The sequence below is a fragment of the Aythya ferina genome, assembly GCF_964211825.1.
Source record: "Aythya ferina genome assembly, chromosome: 5".
Classification (NCBI taxonomy): domain Eukaryota; kingdom Metazoa; phylum Chordata; class Aves; order Anseriformes; family Anatidae; genus Aythya; species Aythya ferina.
Window position 1 is genome coordinate 26,006,558 of NC_140301.1, and position 23,250 is coordinate 26,029,807.

General features: G+C 34.3%; 1 protein-coding gene across 4 annotated transcripts in view; it reads right to left on the reverse strand.

Annotated features, from left to right (window-relative positions):
• Positions 1–7,862: 7,862 nt before the first annotated feature.
• FMN1 (formin 1) overlaps positions 7,863–23,250 on the reverse strand; it is a 205,441-nt gene continuing 190,053 nt past the window's right edge. For all 4 annotated transcript variants that reach the window (XM_084522357.1, XM_084522356.1, XM_084522359.1 and 1 more), the window contains 2 exons: positions 17,812–17,896; positions 7,863–16,965 (listed from right to left, as the gene is read on the reverse strand). In XM_084522357.1, coding sequence (XP_084378483.1) covers positions 16,921–16,965; positions 17,812–17,896 — 130 coding nt within the window. In that variant the 3' untranslated portion in view covers positions 7,863–16,920. The remainder of the gene's footprint in view (positions 16,966–17,811; positions 17,897–23,250) is intronic.

Below are 23,250 nucleotides of genomic sequence, written 5' to 3' on the forward strand. Positions count from 1 at the left end.
CAAGGATGCCATTGCTCTGTGTACATGAGTTGAACTCAGACTAAGGCAGTTTATTAAGTCGTCTCAGGTTTCTAGCAGAGTATCTTATATATTCACTTATATAATACTGAGAAACAGTGGAAAGCAAGTGAGGCTGAGGACAAGTGATAGAGACAGAGTAATGGTTTAAAAGAAAGAAATAGAAAAAAAAAAAAGTTCTGGTGTGCAGCCTGAATATCTTATCATAATTCTCTGGCATAGTTCACAGCCATCTGTCCCTTACATCCATGCACAGTGTCTCTAAACAATTGTTTTCACTCTGCTCAGCCCAGTAATCTGAAAGTTCAAAAAGTCAGAGTCAATTTTTTTCTGAAGGAAATTCTGACTTTTGTCTGATGATGAAATTGCCAGTTGTTAGCCAACTGATAGAACAGCTACCCTGGCAGGTTTAATTTCAGCTGGCAAGTGTGTTGAGGCTCCCTACTCCTCTACCACTAAGTTTAGTTCTTGCAGCAATGTTCTTTGTAAAACAAAAGAAAACTGCCTTTATTTGGAAACAAATATTTTAATTCACTACCAGGAACAAAACATTATACACAGGTGTATGGTAATAAATACTCTCTTTCCTATCACATCACTGTGACAAGTGAGAAGACTTCCATCTTCCATGCTCTGAGAGACTGAAGCTTGGTAAAGCAAAAAATGTCCCCCAGTGTGAATTGCTTAGGTTCAAATGCTTCTTCACAACTTTTCTTCATTATCCTTGCCACATCTCCACAATGAAAATGTCTTTAATGTAGTCTACTCTCTTTATTTATCACAAGTACGCTGAAGTACTGTTTGCATAATTCCAAGGCATCTTTTGTCAATCTTCTCTTAGACACAATACACCACCTGTGCCATTAGAAAAGACTGAACAACAAAGTCACAAAACATAGAGGTTTAAATGTCATTTGATTTCAATTAAGAAGAGCGCAGAAGCACCGGTTTGCTAAAAAGGCATGATATTATGAGACTCCAAAAAAAGTTTTGCAACACCGGCCTTTGTGCATCATAACTGAAAGGTGTGCAAATGCTACCTAATGTGAAAATGCTACCCAGTTTAATGGAAGCCACACAAGGAAAGATTTTAGTCTCGACATTTATCTTTACCAACACATGGAACCGCCTTGATCTGTTTTACTGTTGGTGAAAAAAGAAGGTAGTGTCTATTTCACAGGATAGAATAGGAAGTAAGAGTCAGTGTGATGGATAGTGGAAAGAAACAGAGGGCAAAAGGAGAGAAATATGTGCATCAGGTACTGATCTCAAAGATGAGGTCTAGTCTGCTGTCAGAATGTGCATAAATAGCTTATTAATAACAGGGGTGATGCATTGGCATTAGTGTGAAAGTAGGACTATACTCAGTTAGAACAAACATATTATGTTGTCAGAAAAAAGACATCCGGGTAGAGTACAGTTTATATTTGTTCGATATAAATAGACTACACAAGAACAAATCAAGTACAAATCAATTCCTGTGGAAACATTAAGGCATTTTCCAAGCAGATCACACTGCAGTAACCTCTGCCATCTCTGTGGCAGTGAATCTGTCACATTTGCTTACAGGGAGTTTATCTATCTGCACTTCTGTGTGGCAGATAGACCCCAAATAAATTTTAACCTCACAAACACATTTACCGGTAATAATATAACTGCAAAAGCTCTATGTTCTTCAACTAACATCACTCAATGGGTGGGACAAACCCTGCTTTATGTCCCAGTATAGGGAAAAACAAGGGTTATCAGGGAAAATTTGCTTTAATCTTCTATGATGATTACATCATACTGTTGAGTGCTCCTACATTTAGTAATGACATTCAATTCTGTCACCATTTTTCTCTTCACTTAACCTGCCTGCTTAACCAGGCAGCTCAGTTTCCATCAAGGCTGATATATTGGAAACAGGAAGAAGAAAAACACTCGGTGAGGCGATGCTGAAGCGAGGAACTTTTACGCTGAGGAGAACCCTCTGAAACGTGGGTACTGGTGCTACTTGCATCTTGTCCTTGCTGGCAAGAGGATGAGCTCAGGAAAGAGTGCAATATCAGAAATATGTCTGCAGTGTATCCTTGATGTAAGTTCAACAGTTTGCTGCTTTAATCTGTTGCTGTCAGTACCAGTACAACCAACATCTCCTGCGGACTGATCTGGTTTATTGCTCCATTCATAGATTTTTATTTTATTTTATTTGTGATATTCAGAAAATGCTTCATTCAGAGTTGCAGGTCTTGTTTGGTTGAAACACCTAAGTCTCATCTTCAGTGACTTTCAGTAAAGGTTTTCTTTGATCTGTTTTTTCTTTTCCAAATAAAAATAGCATTAGGCACCAAATTTCAGTTCTGGGTTTCTCAGATTTCTGAGGCTTGCACTAAATCAATTTGCTGCTGAGAGGCATGCTGACTGATAGCAACCTAAATAGCTTCTCTGGTCTGTGGATTGTGCCTCTAAGAATAAACCAAGCATAGTTTCTATTCATATGAAATGTTACAAAGGAGCAACAGACTGTAGGCTTTCATCAAGGCTCATTGTTGGTCAAAATAGCTTGGAAGCTGGGGTGGCAGCTCTAATTTTTCTAGTTTCAGCCTTAGTCTGTTTGGCCTTGCAAAAAAAACTAACCTTATAGTACAACCTCAGACGGGACTTTTTTTTGCAGAAGGCAGAAGCTGCCAGAGCTTATCTGTGGGGCTACGTTTGGGGATGGACTTCCACAATGCAAGACCTGGAGTGCTTATTACCCTCTGAGTTGAAATCGGATGTTACTCCCTGAGGCATGGGTCAACACGTCTGTCATGCATAGACGAGACTGTCTGCTCCTCTCAGTTGGAGAGGGATGTTATTTTCTTAAGGAGCAGGATGTTATTCCTAGAGGTCTGCCCCTTGGTAGGGTCAAGAGTAATATTTTATGGTTAATGTTTATGATTAATTTTGGCTGTGGCCTTTCTTTTCAGAATTTCTATGGTGTCAGTTCAAGTTGGTAAGGGGAAAGCTTGACAAGGTTAAGGCATGAACCATATACTCACTTTTCCTTCCAAAGTAAATACTACAACAACAATGCACATGGGAACCAAGGAGCACATTCCTAAATCAAACCATAAAATTCACACAGGGAACTAAAACAGTAGGATTCAAGAGGATTTTTTTTTTTTTTTTTTTTTTTAATCCAAAGGATACATTTTCAGAAGGATACCTAGGGAACTAGCTCAACACAATCCCAGGAGCAAAAAGGGCAGTTTGGCATCAGATTTCTTGTGCTCACATTACTTAAAAATTAGTATTGTCTTTGCCCCTTTTCCCTCAAAAAATATCTGTTAAAGAAGTAAGGTGAATGATTCTCAGCTGTTCAATACTGCTTAAAGGAAAGGACATGCTAGCCTCACAGTGTGATGCAAGTTTATTTTGAATGTATGTTAATCTTGCTTTTGGAATACATCCAGATTTTCTGCCTGGATTTGAATAGGATCTTTAACCTTCTATGCAATCTGTTCTCTTTTTAAGAATCTTCTCTTTTCTCAGCTTCTGGAAACTCTGATTTCTCTTCACATTTTTTGCTTATGCAATTGTTTCACAATAAACTTGAGGTTGGATTTGGTTTGATACTTTAGAAGATACTTAACACCAGAGAGATGGGGAATTTCTTTTAAAATTTTAAGGCATTCTTTTTGTTGTCAGGACAAGGTGTATGGGTACAAAGATTTATTCTTCTGCTATTGTTAAAACTTCCAAAATAGGTTACTGCACATAAGCCATAAAGATGATGACTTCAGAAGTGTGTACATGAAGCAATCTCAGAACTCTACCTTCAGTGACCTGCATCATCGTTTTGGAGTTCTGGAATGCATCATCAAAGCATAGGGGGGAAAAATGATCATTACATGAGAACTTCTGATGATGATTTTAAATTAGGAAAAAAAGAGAGGGCAAAATTCACATGGTGAAACACCTTCTCTCTCTCTCTTTCTGCAGTCAGAGGATATATCTGACATCGTGCTTTCCTTTCAAATTCAAAGAACTTGGAAAAAAATAATGAATATTTAAAATTACTGAACTTCAAACTCTAAGAGGAATTATGTTTTGGGTAATCATCCATCTCAAACATCAAAAGCACTTTGTGATAATTAAAACTCTATTATCTGACATCATGAATGCATGTCCTCCTTTGAATATTTGCATCATATCATCAAAGACAGGGTGATTATGACTGCTTCAAATCACATATAAAAGTTAGCACAGCTAGCCTTCATCAATACTTCAATGGAAATCAAAAATGCTCAAAGAAAAAAAAAAGCACAGCACACTTCTGTCTTTTTCATAACAAATCAATGGCACAAAATAATGCTACAGACACTGTGAGTAGGATCAGCAAAGAGCATCATCTTGCCCTCTTTTGAGGTTAATGAGAAATTGAAGATAGAAAAGTAGGAGCATTTTATGTTTCCCTTAACTCACACTTTTGAAGTGTGAGTTTTGAAGGTCTTTTGAAGAAGGTCTTAACTCACATCATCATATGGTGATTTGTGGCTCAAGCTTTTCATTAAGACATTAGTTTTAAATTCTACTGCTTGTCTATTTACATAATTGTAAAGTTCTCAGTGGTTGATTCACACTATTTTGATTAGCTATGAATCATGTAGTAGGCTTTGTCTGTGACTCTAACTAGTAGAGTTGGAAGTAAAAATCGTTAAGTGCTAATAAAAATTCTTATAAGTATGATCAATAAGTATGATTAATCTTATAAGTATGATTAATTTTTTCTCAGAAAGAGTGGTCAGGCATTGGAATGGGTTGCCCAGGAAGGTGGTGGAGTCACCATCCCTGGGGGTGTTTAAGGAAAGATTGGATGCGGTGCTTAAGGACATGGTTCAGTGGGTGACATTGGTGGTAGGATGATGGTTGGACCAGATGATCTTGGAGGTCTTTTCCAACCTTAATGATTCTATGATCTAATAATCTGGCTGAGAATTTTGCAGATCTATTAGTAGAGTTAATTTCATAAATCATTTCAAAAGGTTTAATCATTTATTGCAGTCCTGGCACTTAGAGTTTGAATACATTTCATCATTAGTAATGAACAAATGTAGGAAATAGATGAATGTACATTCAATTAACAAGGGTTTCTTAAACAGGGAGACAGAAAGAGAAAGACAGCAAAGAATTACAGAAAGGACACAATGCCAAACGAAAAAAAAAAAAAAAAAAAAAAAAAAAGAAAAAAGAGAGAGAGAGAAAATAATAGTCTTGTAACACTGCGAATGAAGAAATTATTCCTCACTTACTCCTCACATTCTTTTTAAGAAGTTGCAGAGGGTTTTTATGAAGGCCCAGCATGCTTAAAGTTGTGAAAAGTTAAAGTTGTGAAAGTTAAATCACCACTCATTTCTTCTGATGCTGTCTTCAGCTGTGATCTGTGAAGCCTGTTTCTCTCATCAGAGACAGATAATACAGTACCATAAGATCAAATTTGAAAATTCCTAAATTTTCTTGTGTGGGGGGACTAGGTGTATGAGAACAACTGCTAGTATTACTTCTAGCAGTAGCCAATACATTAACCTACATGGAAACCAGAAGCTTCTGAAGCCTGTGCATCCACTGTCATATAGAAAAGACTGGACACATTTATGGTTGTTTGCAAGATGCAAAACAAACAACAACAACAAAACAAAACCCTAGAGCAAATAAAGCCAATGAAATGCAGCAAACATGCAGCAAAAACAGGACTTGGCAATTGTCACATTTTTTCATCCTTCCAAAGAAACCAGCACAAACTGAAAGGCATATTCTATTTAGCTGTCTCTGTGTCTTGTTCTCTTTGCATCTGGAATCCCTTGGTTTGTTGACTCATGGTATTGGGCCTCTCAAGACCAAGGACTGCTTTGTTTGACCTGGTGTATTCATCAATATTTGCATTGTTAATTTCTTTATTTTGCAAAGCACCTTGTCTCATGAAAGAGGTTACACAAAGAAATCACCAGTCTGCTTTGATTAAAGTTTTCTCAGAAGTTAATCTAAAATTCTACTGTCGTCAGCTCATTTGCTTTTAAATTATTTCAGTAACTACAGTATTCCAGCTTTTGATTTTGTGCAATCTCTTCCTGAAACAATGGATATATGAAAATTTCACTACATATTAGTGAAGTATATGTATATTTATATTAGATCTATGGTTGGATTAATTTGGCCATATAAATAACATAGCTTCTGTTAGAAGTATATATATACATATAAATATACACACATATACACATATATAATATATAAGTGCATATTTATAGGTATGTTTGTATATTTATAAACAAAATAATTTAGGAATAATTGAATGCTTTTATCTACAATTTTAACTCATGGATAAATAGCTGTAACATCTATAGGTATGAAATGGTGCATCTCTGAAATTACTGAATTGTATAAATCTTAACTGCTTATTAATTGGAAGAAGACAATTCAACAATGACAGCATTTTACAATAGTCTACCATAAATTCATTCTGTATTTATGAAATAACACTTTTCAATAAATCCAAAGATGAAATACACTAACAATGAAATAATGAAGAATTCTACAGCACAGGGAAAAAAAATAAGGTTTATATCTGATGACACCTTTGTATGTTCAGAATCACAGAGTAGCATTCATTTTAAAACTGAAAGATAGGTCCAACTATTTTGAACTTCTATTAAATTTTGGTGTTGTTGCATAGGTTTATTCTTGGAAATTCACTTCAAGACACTAGACAATAAAAAAATAAGAGAATGAAAGACAGCAAGTGTCTCTCTAAGTTGGACTACTTTAGCTTAGCTAATTTTTATTAGGATAATCATTATACATGTGTTTTGACTTTTCAGTGTCTATATAGATGTTTCTCACTGTGGTAATTTAAGCATCTGTCAAATCTTCCCAATACCCATATGTTCCTTCTCTTCTACAGGAAGTGGATTGTAAACCATTCTTCATGTTTGGTTAATGCCTAAATCTTGTTGATTATTTCTATCTAGCATCTCCAATTCATTTACATAGCCAAAATTTTTATTCAGGTTCTTGTCCTCACCAGTCTTAATACAGAGTCTCTTCCGTGATGATAAATGCAGCTTTTAAAAACAAACAAAGAAAAAACATACATACAAACAAAACCCACTGTTTGATCATGTCACTGTAGATTTGTTGAGTATTGCCACTGATTCCCCCTTTTTAACTCAAATAGTTTGTCGTGATTTTCAAGGTCCTTCATAGTGCATCTCTGTCTTATTCTCTGTTGACATGATCACTCCAACCTCTGGTAACAACTTTCTAACACCCTTATGCTGTTCTCAGAAACATCTAACAAATCACTTTCTATTTATTTATTTATTTATTTTTGTGATACATGATGCCAAACCCACCTCAAATATACCAGTCTTCAGAAAGTTGCCTAGCATCCTGGCAAAAATGCTTCCAGTTTCTGTACTCCCCAAAAGGTCATGAAATTACTCTATAATTTTATTTATAAATTGCAGCTGTTCCCTATTCTGACTTCAGAGAAATTGGGAAAAAAAAATCTGTAATGATGTACAGTAAGGTTTTCTAGGCTATCAATCTAGAATACTACAAGTAACAGTAAAATATAGGTAAAATGATAAAGTAATTTACATTTTTTTTCTTAGTTAATGGAGCTCAAATATTAGTGTCTGGAGACATTAAGGACAGAGACACTTTGAGACGCTATTTTAATATTATTTTGTGGGCAGCATGCTTTGATTTATTGAAAGTCATTTAAGAGCTTTTCAATATTATGTATCTGGAAATGTGACAAGTTGCCAAAAGTAGCATGAGAACTAAAGGAAATCCACATCCCCAGAAATGTGTGCAAATTGTTTCAGACACAATCCTCCCAAACATTTATTAAAATATCTTCAACAAATTTACATCTGTAACCTACTTATTTTAATGCTTTGCAGATCTCCAAAATACTATATATCTTTTTAACAAGTGCATTGAATCTGGAATATTAACTAGATCAGTGAAGTAGAATAAAACCTACGGTATCTCAAGAATATATTTTACACAGAAATTTTAAATACAATTGATAAGATGAACAAAAATAGAGGAGTAAAATATAGTATTTTATTTACAGACAATGGTTCCTTAAGAATTTAGTTTAAAAATAAATATTCAGTTCCATTACAATAACTTTTACAAAGTTAATCGTTTGCACATTTTGTTTTTGAGAAAATTAAACCTTCAGTTACATAGTAGAAACACACACACACGTGCTCACATACACACACACACACACACACACACATGTAATTACAATGTAAAGAGAAGAAAAAAGCACCTGAATCTATTTAGCTTATTCTTTTTGCATATTTATATAATATTTACCCAATAACTACTCAAAGGACTTAAATTCCTGAAAATAATATACTAAACTACACTAATATTCCATTTTTGTAGTACATTTTGTGGTATGAAAAGTGCAACATTGAGCTCAATTCAAATGACAGCAAATATATTACTGCTGAGTGTATGTGTTAACATAAAGGCAAAACTATGATTTTATTAAAGCAAATCACATGCAGACATGAGAGACTAAACCTTGTTATGTCTGTGAAACTTGCTAGGTACACACAGGATATTAATAGCATTGCAAGAGAATTTGCCGTTTTGCTATGTCTTCAAAGAGAAGTTAGAGAGCCAAAGAGGCCCATATTTTGATGTTTTTGAGTTAGATTGAGAGAAGAGAGGGAAGAGTACCAACAACAATAATGTTCAACAGTGCAACTATTCAACTTAAATTGATTGGAAAGGAAAACAAAAAAATCTCAAAATAACTAAATAGAAGTTGAAAATCATACTATAATCCTACTAAAAACACTTTCTAGAGGCCAGCTCTGATTCCTCCCAAAATAATCTTTCTTTATTTTTGCTTCCTGTACATTTGAACATGGCTATGCTTTTAGCTTTGTACTTCAGAAAGTAATAGCTGAGTGGTATTCTATATGAAATGACAGGTTGTATTTTCAAAATCAAAACATTGAAGTTTAAATCATCTTTTCAAAGAGACTGGGGCACTTAGAAGCATAAGACTCACGGAATGATTCCAATGTGCTGAAGTTACTTTTGAAAATTAGATGTGGCCTTTTTATGTTGCCCTGTATGATATTAAAATTTTACTCATTCTGTTCTCACAGTACATATGGTTTGCCTGTAGTTTTTCTGGACAGGGGCAGCTTTTTTTCTATACCTGAAAAACATTGCCATTATAACAAATATGTATTTTCAAAAAAACCTATAAAAGTACATGCTGCCAGCCATTAGCTGGGTATTCATAGCTTTGCTGAGGACTTGTACAAGAAATGGCACTTTTCCCTATTCCCTGTAAACAGTCCTTATCCAATTTCATCTTACATGGAGCATGGGCTTTATATTTCTTTGCAAGAGATATCAGTGACATTTCAAAACCAGTGCAATATGACAAGAATGTACTTCATTTGCATTCGTCTTTTCTGAACTTGACACCTGAAAATCCTCTCAAGCTTTTCCCTTTTTCAAGTTATATGCAGATGAAACTATGCTGTTCATGCTACAGTAGCTAGCAGATTGGACCTGTTGAGTATGCACATGGATTATTTCACCTGGCTAGTACTCAAGGCCCCATAGAAGCTTGTCCAAGACAAGCTGGCTTGATTACCTGATATAAAATCATCTCTGAATCAAAACAAATAAAATCCCAACACTTTAATAGGAAATTCTGTGAGGATGGATTTCTTCAAATCAAAATCAAAATCAACTAGAAAGAGTGAGCTTTGTATATTTTAATGTTTTTTTTTACCAGCCTCTTTGTTTTCAGGTATGTTACAGAGTCCTTTTATTTGGCCCATTGATAAGTGGGTGAAAATATGTATAAAACATAATGCAAAAGACACTCAGAGTTCTCATATCACACATATTTTTGGTCTAAAATAGAGCAAAAGCCTTGGTTACATAATTAAATGCACAAGTTCTGCCTCCTACTCAGAGACAGGCTTTCTTGATGTAAAACAATAAGGAACAGAAATGCACGAAACATTGTACTGATTGTCTAACCCTTTGAAACTGAAGCTGTTTAGGTGAATTACTAAGGTTCAAATCATGCTCAGTAAAGCTGAGTAAGTCTTTAGTGTGGTTTAGAAGCTAAATGACCTCTCTTCACCCAATAGTTGATTTTTTCTTGGTCATTTAGCAACTAGTTTTGTAACTATGCGACCTTACTTTTAATAAAATAAGGAGAGTGGGGAATAGGGCAGGAGCTCCTCGGGTCAGTTTGTTGAATTAGAACATTACAGGGAATCTTTAAGGAATGAGATTCATACCTGAACCTTCCAATTTCTTTACAGCTTTCCCAAAACATGGTAGACTGTAACACAAAATGAACAACTGGAATGAAAAGGAATCAGAAGAAGGATTGTTTTCATGCAGAATGGAAAAACAAAACAAAACAACAACACAGTTTTGTTCCTTCACCTTCTTGTCAGATTTGAAAGAAGTATAGAACAGAACTGTGATCTTGCTCTATTCTTTGTATGAAATGGTATATTTCCACCTAGTCTCAGATAAACTCACACCAAAAAAACTTACTCTAAGAAAGTAAAACAAAACAATACAACAAAAAAAAAACTATAAAAATAACACGGCTTTTACCCAGTGCATAGTCATTAGCTGCTAATGGAAATATATCCCTTAAACTACAACTGGCTAAGAAATAAGCAGCAGGTGCCATACAATAAATATGTTAATTTACTGATTATAGATGCTTCAGGCAGCAGGAAATAAAATCACATTTTTTGATTTCTACACAGTTATGCAGTTTCTGTAACATGTTATCTCTGAACGGTTGCATAGGATGAGCATTTGCCCAGCAATAATGGAATGTATTTACAGCATGCCAAATGAGAAAGTGAAAACTAGAAAATTAGAACTACAAGCTTCATCCTTCTGGGAGAAAGCAAATGTATCATTTGGGTTTTTTAATGAGTAATTCACATCACAGAATGTTGACCAAAATTTTGCTGCAGATTCTAAAAATGATTAAAGAAAGACTTTCAAATGGTGAACAGATATTGCAGCTCCTCTTTTTTAAAGTCACTGTATCTTAACCTATAAGGATGCTGTATGCCAGAGTCAATATCGTACATGAATCTGAGGCCATGTCAATGCTCTTAAGGATTTTACTTTTATCAAGTACATTACAGTTCATTAGGAATCACAAAACCATCCCACCCTCATCTTCAGGATTATACTGTGCCCCAGCTAACTTGTAACTTCAGTGAAAACAATAGTTATCAGTAATGACAAAATTTCGCAGCATCATTTGCCCTAAGCTACAACTACCTGTTTATGATTAAATGAGGCTGAAAACTCAGGTGGTGTGGCTGCTAAATTTTTCTTAGGAAAAATTTTTCTTTTAGGAAAATATGAAGATTCCTCTCAGGGCAATACATGGAAATCTGAAATGCAACTGCGTGTCGGCACCTTGTTAATGGATCTCTCAACAGTTTTCACTGTAGTCAACCTTTCAGTGGTCACAGCACAGTAAAAGAGTAAGAAAATATACACAATCCTGTTCATATTAAATTATATGAAAATAAAAACAAAAATACAGGCACAGAATTAAATTCATATATGAATGTAGCATTTCAGAAAATCCATATAGCCTCATTAAAGAATATATACAAAAATTCTGCTATTTTGGAAGAGCCTGCTAGCCTCTACTTTAATCTGGAAATATATGATCTCTTTCCCCTTTGAAAATGTATATATCCCTTGACTGTATTTTCTAGTCCCCCTTCCAGCAGTCCCTGGGGCAATCTTGGCTCAGGGAATTGTACTGCAGTGTCACTTCATAGCAGCTGTGGTTTTAGGTGTTGATGGCCAATGGCAAATATTCCATGCAAACAACCTCCATTCTTCAAAAGCTACCAGAACTCCAGTTAGCTGTTGAGGCAGATTCCACCCCACAGAAAAGAAATCCACATCCCATACAGGGACAGCTCAGGAGAATCCTCATGGCAAGATTCAAAAAGAGATTTTGTTCAGTTCCATGACCCCATAATGTCCTCTACAGGTATTTTTAACTGTGGTTTGCAAGAATACTCATATACATAAAATTACTTGTGTACATAAGAACTTACGGTAACAGCTTGTATGAAAAGGCTTTGTATTTCCTCAGTATTAGATTGGTGATTTGAGAATCATTTCTTGCATTATGCTCTACACCACACTATTTGTGATATTTTAAATTCAAAATCACAACAAAGAGTTGCTTGGATATGAATATTTTCTTTTAAAGATGACAAAATAAATATTGTTTCATTGGGTCTTTTGACATACTTCTAGATTTTTCTATCAAGAGGGACTATATGATCTGGAAAATCAATGTACATGGGATTCAGCTTAGCACATCTGAGCTGAGTCCAGTAATTTGCATTAGACTACATCAACCTTTCAGAAAGATTGTCCATCCTGATTTGAAAGCACCAGAGAAGAATGGAGAAATCACAACTACGTTTCCTAACTGCTTTCTGTGGTTAACTAGGCTCATTACTAACAGTTTAGAATTTACTTCTAATTTTTATTTCTCTTCTGTTTTTAATTTTCAGACTTTTTTTTTTTTTTTTTTTTTTTTTTTTTGTGATACTTTTCCTTGCTAGCTCAAGGAGCCACTTAGTTCCTAATACTGTCCCTCTTTGAAGCAACTTATTGACTACAATCAAGTTATCTCTTAACATTCTATCTTTACATTTATATGCAAATACATAGGCTTATCTTCATAAGAGAAAAGCCAAAGAGAACTCTCCAGATAGCAAATCCTGAAACCCATTATTATAATTAATAAAGTATAAAGGAGTTTAAAATGAATAAATAATGAGTGAGATCCATAACAAAATTAAACAAGATCCAGACAAGGCCACGAATAAGCAAAAAATACATGGATATGATTTTCTGACACTTTAATATTAGCCTGGTGCCTAAGCACAGATTATAGAGCTGTATTTTCAAAAACACATCAGTGCTGTAATGAGATATATATTTCTTACTTGTTGGGGTTTTTCAGGAATTTCACACCCACATAAGATTAAGGCACCATCATATCAATATAAATACAGTATTCCACTGCCTCATATTCATCAGGTAGGAAAGATGTTTAGATCAAAGTTAGAGCAGAAACTGCTATCATTTTACTAGAATATCAGGGCAGTAAGAATCCTGTGCATCATACAGAAAACAGAATATTTTGTTCAAGTTCTATGTAGAAAACGATTAGACTGGTCGGAGATACCCTGGCTGTTGGAGGAATATCCTCAGCAATTCAGAAAGTTTGAGATCTTGTATAAGCTTCCTAGAACTGCTGATGCTCAATTATTTTTCTCTCTGCTTTCTGAATATTCCAACCACTGAACTTTCATTTTCCATATGTACAGAAACCGAAGAACACACAGTTTCTGTTTTGTTGAAAAATGTCTAAGTTAAATACAGAAGTATATATATTATTCAAGCTTTACACTTACAACCTTAAAACACATGGTAAAATACATATGAGTCATGGCAAAACACTGGGGTAGTTCTCATAGATTAATAAAAACACCATGAAAATATAATTTGTACTGTAAAAATATCTCAAAGATGCTAAAAATTCTTTCATTTTACTATCAGTAAGTAGTAACATTGTAAATACATTAAACAGCACTTCACAAATTAGAGATTTACTCACCTAAATTGAGTTCTTAATTAGTAAATTAATTCATTGGCAAATTAATTTGTTAGCAAATTGATAATCCAGTTTATAAATTAGCAATGTATACATACCATTTTTTGTGTAATAAGTACCTACTGAGCAACATGGATTTTGATAGTGCTTTGCTTAACAGACCGTACGAAGCTTGGCAATAATAGGACAGTAAATAAACAAAGCAAAACAAAAATTCTCAAGACAGATCTACTTTGTGGTCACAGAAGCAAATTCCATATTGTGTAGAGGTATTTTAAATTAACTAGCTTGGAAAATGGTAACTGCCTTTTTACAGTTGGTTGGCTTAATTTAGTCCATTCTTTACTTTTACTTCCTTGACAACATTGTAGACATTTACCAGAGACTTCTGTTCCCTTCTGTCTTTTTATTTTCTTTCTCTTCCCTTTCTGTCCTCCTTTACTTCACTCCTCAAATTAGAAAGATCCAGGTAAAGTCAGGCACCAAACTAAATTTAAGCTTAAAACATAACTTTTGGTGACACTTGGTGACCTCAAGATGAATGCTGGTTGATGCCTATTTGTCACATCTGTAGCACCTAAGCATTTCATAATTTAACAGTTTACACAGTATATAATATCTGTTAATATCTCTTCTTTAATTCAACAGTTTAGTTAAGGTCAGCAAGTATACCATTCGTCACAGTTTGATGACACCTCTGGGTACCTGTAGGGGTGTCAGTGCTATATTTAGCTGATTAATTCCATCCAAGAGTCTTAAAGGCTTGAATACGAGAATGAGTCAAATACTCTAGATGCACTTTTTTTCTACTTCACTTAAAAACAGTGTAACTACTAGTAGACAATTTAAGTCACGGATGAAATTGTAAGCTAAACCTCCATCTTGAGAGAAAGGTTGCAAAAACTGGAGATAAGGAAGAAATAATGCCTCTGTGCTACATAAATTTTGAAGACTTCTGAAAAATAGCCTAAAAACTTTGGCTAGTTAATAATCTGAAAAAAAAAAAAAAAAGTTACAAATCTGATCAAGGAATGCTTTACATCAAAATTTTTAATTTTAATCCCTTTTTATATACATTTTTCAACATTTCAAAATGAAAAGTCAGTTTGAACTGAAAAATGGAACTTCACATGTAGAAATTTCAAAACAGGCTATTTCAATAATTTAAAAACTTCTTGCCATAATATATTTCTAATGTGAATTTATAAGATCAATCCTTTTTCAGAAACAGTGTTACTCTTGTTGATTAGTATTCCAAATAAAACATTTAATTGAAAAATTCCCAATTAACTCAAATTGCAATATACACTATCTTCGTGATAGGAAACCATATGAAAATTCAACAGTTGTTTGCTTAAAGACTCATCAGAAATGCCTTGCTTGCTCTTGTTCTTTGGTTGTTACAAGTATTATTGCTCCTGTTTATCACTGACGATATTGGAAATACATAAATGTACTTTATCTATTTGGTGGAAGACAGAAAACTTGGAATCATAGAACTAAACTTAAATCTTTGTAATTTATTTTTCTGCAATGGGAATAATGGAACTAAAACTTAGTTTATTTTTGTTGGTCTATTATTGACTGTTTTCATAAGAATTATGCTTACACTTCTCAAGTATATCCACAGCAGCTAGAAACTCCAAAACATACTGGGCATTATTGATTCCCTTATTTTTATGTATGCAAGAATGATAGAGAGACTCATTTAAGAAACCTGTAATATATGAAATCTTCAAGCTACATTCACCAACAACTGAGCAACAAGTGTTCATTTCTATTGATGAAATTGTCTCATGTGTATCCTTTCTGTTTACTATGTCAAAGCACTAATGCTTTCCCTACAGTATCTTTTGTACTTTGTTCTTTACCTAATTTATCTTCCTATCCAATTTCAGATACCATTATCATAAAGAAGGGGATTTCTCTCTTATGGACAAAAGCAGAAGCATATTTTCTCCAGTTTGTTCTTCCTACTTATAGGCCATTATCGTGCTTGCATTTAACTATCAATTTTCTGTTTTACATTAAATTAACTCCTGCTTCAAGATCTTTGCTTCTAAGAGTCTGAATCCTTAAAATGCAGTAAGAATCTTCAGGTAACAGCGGATGTTCAGTGAATTTTTTTTCAGGCTCTGTTACTTCACAGGCAATGATTACAATGTTACAGGATGACAGCAAACTTATTTCTTCCTCAAGTTTTACTTTTAAAATTATATATTATATATAATATATATATTCTGGATACATTCTTCATATAAATATACCAGGACAAGACCAGGCTGCAAAATATATGTTAGAGAGGTCTTATTAATTTTTTAAAAGAAAGCTTTCAATAGAATTGAAAGCCAGAGATTAAATGGCAAGCGTATAACTTCATGGAGACACACTGTTATATTTTAGTTCAATGAATCATTTTATGGAATTGGTAGTTTCAATACATACCAAAATAAAAATATACTTCTTAATCATTTTTCTTTTGGAGCTCAGAATTTAGGAAACGTTAGATTAAAACCATAAAAATAATGAATCAGTTATGCCATCGATCATACAGCTAAAGAATTTGAAGCTATTCCTTTTCATGTGCAAAATATTGCTTACATTTCAATGTGTGGCATAAGCTGAGGCTTCTATAAAAATATTTATAGTAAAATACAGAATAAATCTATAACTATATTTAATCAATTTTAGAAAGGTGCATCCAATACTGAAGACACTGTAAAATTACTTACTGATGAAGTAAACAAAAAAATATTATGTAATAGTCCTTTGTGAGCTGAATGGCATATTTGCTCTAATCTACACAAAGCCCTGTAAATAACCTACAGGTTGTTAGTCATTACTTAACCCAGCATCTAAAATTCTCATTTTAGCTTTTCCATATTATTGCATTACATATAGAGTACTTTAAATAACCATTAACAACCAGATGCATTTTAAGCAATGTGAGGAAGAATTACAGAAAATCATTCTGAGTTCCCAAGTAAAAAACATCTTAGAATTCCTTCATCTGAAAGTACAAACTCCTTTGAAGGAAATGAAAAATCTTTAGTAGATTGTCTTGGAACAGATCAGCAAAGCAGAAATCAATAGCTAACATAAGGTGCTCCCTGGGCCATGAGTGTAGTAAAGTATCATGAAAAGTCTTAAGACACACTATCATTTTCATCTTTCTTCACTCAGTTGGCAGTCACGTTGGCTTCCTTCTGACGTAGTCTTTCTTTCTGTTAAAAAGAAGTGCTTTATTATTCTTTCCTCTAATTTTCCATCTTCTCTCAAGTTGCCATAAGCATTTCTAGAATAGCATAGTCTAGAATACTAAGAAGTACAGAATGAGTCACAGTAGATTAGAGTTCTCCTTAAATCAACAAACAAACAAACAAACAAACAAACAAAAAAAACACAAAAAAAAAACACTCCTGGAACACTCAAGGGAGACTCTCAACCACTGCATTATTTACTGTAGGGAAACTAAGGTTGCTTTATCTACAGAGTTGTCAAATACTGTGTGTCTTTAAAAATACCCCAACTGATCAGCATCTCTGTGAAGACTAAAGAAATTTATCTACAGTGTCAATTATTAGTCCTCTTTTTGTGACCTACGAAAAACCTTGGGAAACAGCAAGGAACAAAACAGGGATTCAATCCCTTCTACCATTATTCAACAAACAACATTTTGTAAGGTTTTGAAGAAAAGAAGACCCGTTGGGCAAATATATACAGTGAGCCCCAATACATTATATAGCATGAAAGAAAATATAAGAGACCTTATTGGCAGAGGGGAAATAACCAAAAAAGCAGCACTCATTGTATTTAGTTATCTTAAATAGCAGAACCATGCTTAGGCGCATCTACACCATGCTTTAATTTTAATTATTGTAGGGCCCTACAGTAATGTAGGGCATAAGCCTAAAGACTTTTATTTGGGAAGAATAACAACCTGCTATGCTTAAACAGTCAAAGGATACCTTATCAGACTTCAACAAAAACAAAAACCCACCATCATCCTGAATGACAAGAACAGTGTCACAAAAAACATTCTGAATGTCACGCTGAGAAACATATCATACCAGGCTAGCTGTAGGATTGATTTTCTTTGTTTCAACTTTCTTCTCTGCAGTCAACTTGCTTACTGATTGCTGAGCCACTTTAATTCTGAAACAAGATATGTACAAAAGACATCTTTAAGTTCAAAGAAATTAAAATTGCTCTATGTCTGCTTGTTATATACTTTATCTGTAAGAACCATCACCACCAAATTTTTTAGGCACATTAGCCAAACAAAAGGCTAATTACTACTCAAAGGCACTTTGTAAAGTACCAAAAAGTAGAACAGAGTACATTTTCAACTGAAGAGAAAATCAAAAGCACAGTTTGTCTGCATTGATCACTGAAAACCCCACTAGGCAAACAATTTCTCCCTTCTTGCAGGATCTGGGTTTTATGGAATATCTTTCTCACCCAGACAGCTGCAGTATGAAGGCAAGATACTCCTCTGGAAAAAAAAAAAAAAACAAAAACAAAAACAAACACAACCACAAGCTAGCTGGCTAGATCTTTTGTATATATAGTATATACTATTTTAGTGGGCCATTTGCCAGGCTACACATTTTATTTCCTTTGAAAACCTTGAAGTGAAAGCATCTGCCAGTTTTTTCCTCAATGTTTTCCCTGTTGCTTTACATGGAATTGCCTGGCCAGTCTCACTGATGTGGTGATAGGAGCAGGGGCAATTTAGAAGAGGTTCTTGCCTATGGATAGTTAAGGCAGTCTTGTGTACATCTACGTACCAATCTGCTAAATACACTACTGAGATCAGGGGAAAGATGATCACATTTGATTCCATTATTTCTATTCTTGCCTTTTGCTCTTAGGGTCTTGCAGACCCTAAGTCCTTTGTTTCTCCTGGGATTCAACGAGAAGAACCCAATCAGAAGTTTTATCAAGAGAAAAAGGAGAAACAGAAATGGACAAAACAAGTCTTTTTTTTTTTTTTTTTTAACAAAAGCATACTTCATTCTCCTCTTACAGAGAGGAAAGGACAGGGGAAGTTATGTGCTAAACAGCGATAAAAAGGGAAGAAAATTCCTTGGACTCCTGAGACAGGATCTGGCCAGCTATCAGTGCCTTTAAAATGCTGATGTTCTAGACACCTACTTTACAATTCTATATAGAAATGTAGAGGGAAAGAAGTTGCAAGTCAGTTTTTACAAGCAAGAACTCAGAAACCCTGTTTTCACTACTGCACACAAAATCAGTCTTTTACTATAAACAACACATTTCTTGGCACTCTGGAAGTGAAAAATTGTATTTTCTTCTCTTATTTTTTTCCACTAGTAGAAATAATTGTTATGGCCAGTCAAAAAGTATTTAAAATACCATGTCCAGTTCAAGCTACTTTCGACACACTCAATTTTTGAGGAATTTTGGAACAAAAGCAAAAAGGAAAGTGGATTATAGCTGCTATTACTGATACGTATTTCCTTGCTGTAACACCAGCAGAAAAACAGATTCTGGACATCTTTTAAAAATACAGAACGTATTCATAAGTTCCTCATTGTGTTTATCGAAGTTAAGTGTTGGAAACTAACATTCCTTGTCTGAGGTATGCATTTTAGAAGCTTCTCCTAGGTAGTTATTGGTGTTGTCTCACTTTTCAGAGCTTAAAAACAGCAGGAAACAGTTACACTACCTTTAAGTGATCTTATTTCCAACTCTGTTTAGCTACAACATTGATTCAAGCTGTAGCACACCCTCAAATATGCCAATACGAAATTACTATTCTGTACATTTTTAAACATATCTGCACTCTTTTTAGAACGTAATTAGTTTTCCCTGTTTCCACAAGTAAACAACTAAGCTGCAACATACAGTTCCATCTTTTTAGTTTTTTGTTAATCACTACAGTTTGCTCCTTTATGATAGATGACAGCAGCCACTGGACATGGCATGCCATTCCTCACAGCTAAAAAGTTTATGCAAAGATGATAATGCATGTCAAGTGACAGTATTCGGGTTTAGCACAATCATACGGAGGGATCAATTTCTAAACTCTTCCCTATCTCCACCACATTTTTATTTTCTATCACATTCTAGGATTGTTTTCTGAATAATTTTTAAACATTCAGTGTCTACATTTTCATCTGAAGGGAGAATTCTAGGGATTATAAACTTTTGGACTTGAAAAGAAAATTACGCTTGTCACTGATTTAGGCATTGCTCTGTGTATTTTATTCCATACTTGCACCACTGCCAGGAAACCTGGAATTTTTTAAATAGAATGAATAGCTTGGAATACAGAATAAAAATAAACCAGCTCACTAACATGATTTGAATCATGTGATATTTGGCTCATAAAAATGACAGACATTATATATTGCTCTTTGGTCTCCTAGGGAGTAAAGAAATTACTTGGTTAACGTATGAGTGATAAGATTAGCAGGCATTCTCAGAAACATAAGTGCATAATTTAAGATGAATGTAATTCTTTGGGATTTTAAAAGTAAAATAGTTTGACTTTAACAAAACGGTTAGCTCAGTAATTACATCAGTGAAACACCACAATGCAAAGGTGTCTAATAAATAAAAACGAATCTTTGTTACACATGGGTAGGATACTAGGACTGGCTATTGTGTCTGGAAGCGCTGTCCTTGAAAAGAGAAAAATGAAATGGTATGAAAACCATCCAAATTCAAAATCATCCATTTGTTTAGTGGCAGAAGCCTAATCTTTCCCTTGTTTCCTTTCATAATCTTTCCCTTGTTTCCTTTCATTCCTTTCCCTTGTTTCACTTTCATGAAAAAACTTTAGAAATGAACACATAACTTACAAACACACAATATCCTTTATCTTCATCTAAAAATGAATATATGCATTACATTTGACTGACACTGTTACTGAAACAGGTAAGTAAAAATAAACAAATCACATAAAAAACAATTATCTAGTGACTAGACAATTTTTGTTAATAAAACTTTGGTAAGCCTCTGCTGTTCACTCTTTTTTTTTTAACTACCTTTCCCTAGCACAAATAAAAATAATTACATGTTTGTATAAATCATATAATAGTGTAACTTTATTTGAAAAACTTTTATTTTTTTCAGATTATACTTTCAGAAATATATTAAAATCAAAATAAAATTAGAGATAAGTTACAGAAAGAACTACATATAAAGTACAATTGAAAGGATAGAACTAAACTAACAAATATTCTCTGATGTTGTCTTAGACACACATATTATGTCATTAGCCAATGTGCAAACATACCACACAATATGCTACTATTTTCAGTTACTATTGTAAAGTTGTTCAAGGTAGTAGATACAGCTTATGAGAATTTATATAGATGTAAATTGTTTAACTTCTTACAGAAGTATAACTTCCTCAGCTACTTTTAATTCTTCAGCAACTACTTGTTCAAAGTTGAAGTAAAACAAAAGCTTAGTGACAAAGTCAAAATGTAAGTTAAATAAATATTCTATCAAATTTCCCTTCTTACTTGTAACTGCAGTTATATTAGATGATAATGAAGGCAACCAATTTTAACATTGTATACTTTATAGAAATTTGATGAAAAAGAAAATAGTTTTTGAAAATAGAAGGAATGCCTTGAAGTCTTATGTTAAATACAAGGCCCAACAAAACATCTTAAGATGACTTTTAAAAACATTACTGAAACATTTACTACAGATGTACTGGACTAAGGAGTTTCTTAGTGAAAATGAGTGAGGTTTACAAAATATGGCTTTAAAATGGTTACTCACTTTATGCTACTTGAACTCATTTGTTACTTACGTGTTACGTGAAACACCACACAGAAGTTGGGAGAAGATGCAGAATTTTACATAGTAAAAGGGCTCCCTAGGGAGGTCGGGAAATCAGTAAGATAGTACAATAACCAGCAGGAAAGACAACAGGTACTGATACATTCTCTAGATTCATGGAAGTTCAGTTAATATACATAATTAGTCTGACAAGAGTCTCCTCAAGAGCCTTATCCTTGAGAAACAGGAGCAGAATCTAGCTCTGAGACAGAGCTTCACGATTTTCGACTTGCAGGCATAGGCTGAAAAACATGAACCAAACATCCCACCAACTACTATATACCCCTTTCTTCTGAGTTTTTGTTGTGTGAATGAACGTACACAGGAGCAGCTCACATGAACAGGGCCACAACCATGAAGGAGAGTTTGGAGACGTGCAAAGGAACAGGTGGAACAAAAAGTTACTTTTTTTTTTCCTGTATCAGTATAGAATAGCATAGGAAGATGCATTAGCTTGTGTAAAGACTGACTTGTCTTTACAGAAAACAGATGAAGATTTACTTCTGTCAGGGTCACCTCAGTGGAGACTTGCTTTTCTAATGCATGTTTTATAATCTTCTCAAGTAGAGTAGGTAATAAAATCATAGATATTCCTCACACATTGTGTTTTGGGCAGTATTAATCAGTGAATGACATAACCTAGGTCTACTTACCATTCCAAGACATTAAACACTAATAGCTTTTGGTGTTTCAGTGTGTTTCAAAGGAGAAAAAAGAAGAATTAAAGAATGTGAATCAATTCAGCTTTAAAATCTGATTAGCTCCAATATGGATGCATTCAAAAGAAACACTACTCTCATTCAAAAGTGAGCAAAGGAGGTCAATATACCCTAATTAATAAAGAATATGTGGTGTCAAATGTAATACTGAGCAGGATGACACAGTACCACACAATATGGAAAACAAAACTGAATGAAGTGACAAAAACGTATTCTTAATTAGGGGAATCATGAGTCTAATATTGTGTATGGATCTTTACTATAATCAATGTGAATATAATTTATTTTTGTCCTGCCTGTATGTGGCAGGTACTGGCTTGAGTCAGACAGCAGAAGGTGTGAGCCGGCCCATTCTGTGCTCCAAAGCCCACAGTCAGGATACACAAAATCCCTTCTAAGCAAGCCAGTTGCTACTCAGGTATGTTCAACCCTTACTGGTGTGTGAAAACAGACAAAATGATCTGGTTCTCTCTCAACTCTTGATAGTCTGGAATAATCCATTCTCTTTGCTGCTATAGCTCCTTCCCTGCAGCTGGTGGATTATGTGGATAGCTGAGGGTTATGAAATAGCTTGGAATGATCACTCCACTTGAGCTTTCCATGACTTGAAGTTCAAATTTCTCCCATAAGACTGTGTTGGCACAGGAATAGTTGTGCAATTCAAATCTGATATGGGTGGAGATGAACAAGCAGGGGCAGCTATGGTTAACATCAAGTTTTCAACCTAGAGCCAAGCTGCATACCCATCTCAGATCCTTAAGCTCAGCTAAACAGTGACTCCCTCTGAGAGACTAAGAAATATCCCCATAGCTCAAATACCTTTCATGTGTTATATGCCTTACTGCTCTCAGTCATATGATAATTTCTGTATGCAGACCATAAACTAATCCTTAAACAACAGCACAGCTTCCTGAAAACACTGTAAGCCCATAAAACATGGCAGCCTACACTTCAGTCTTCTGTGTA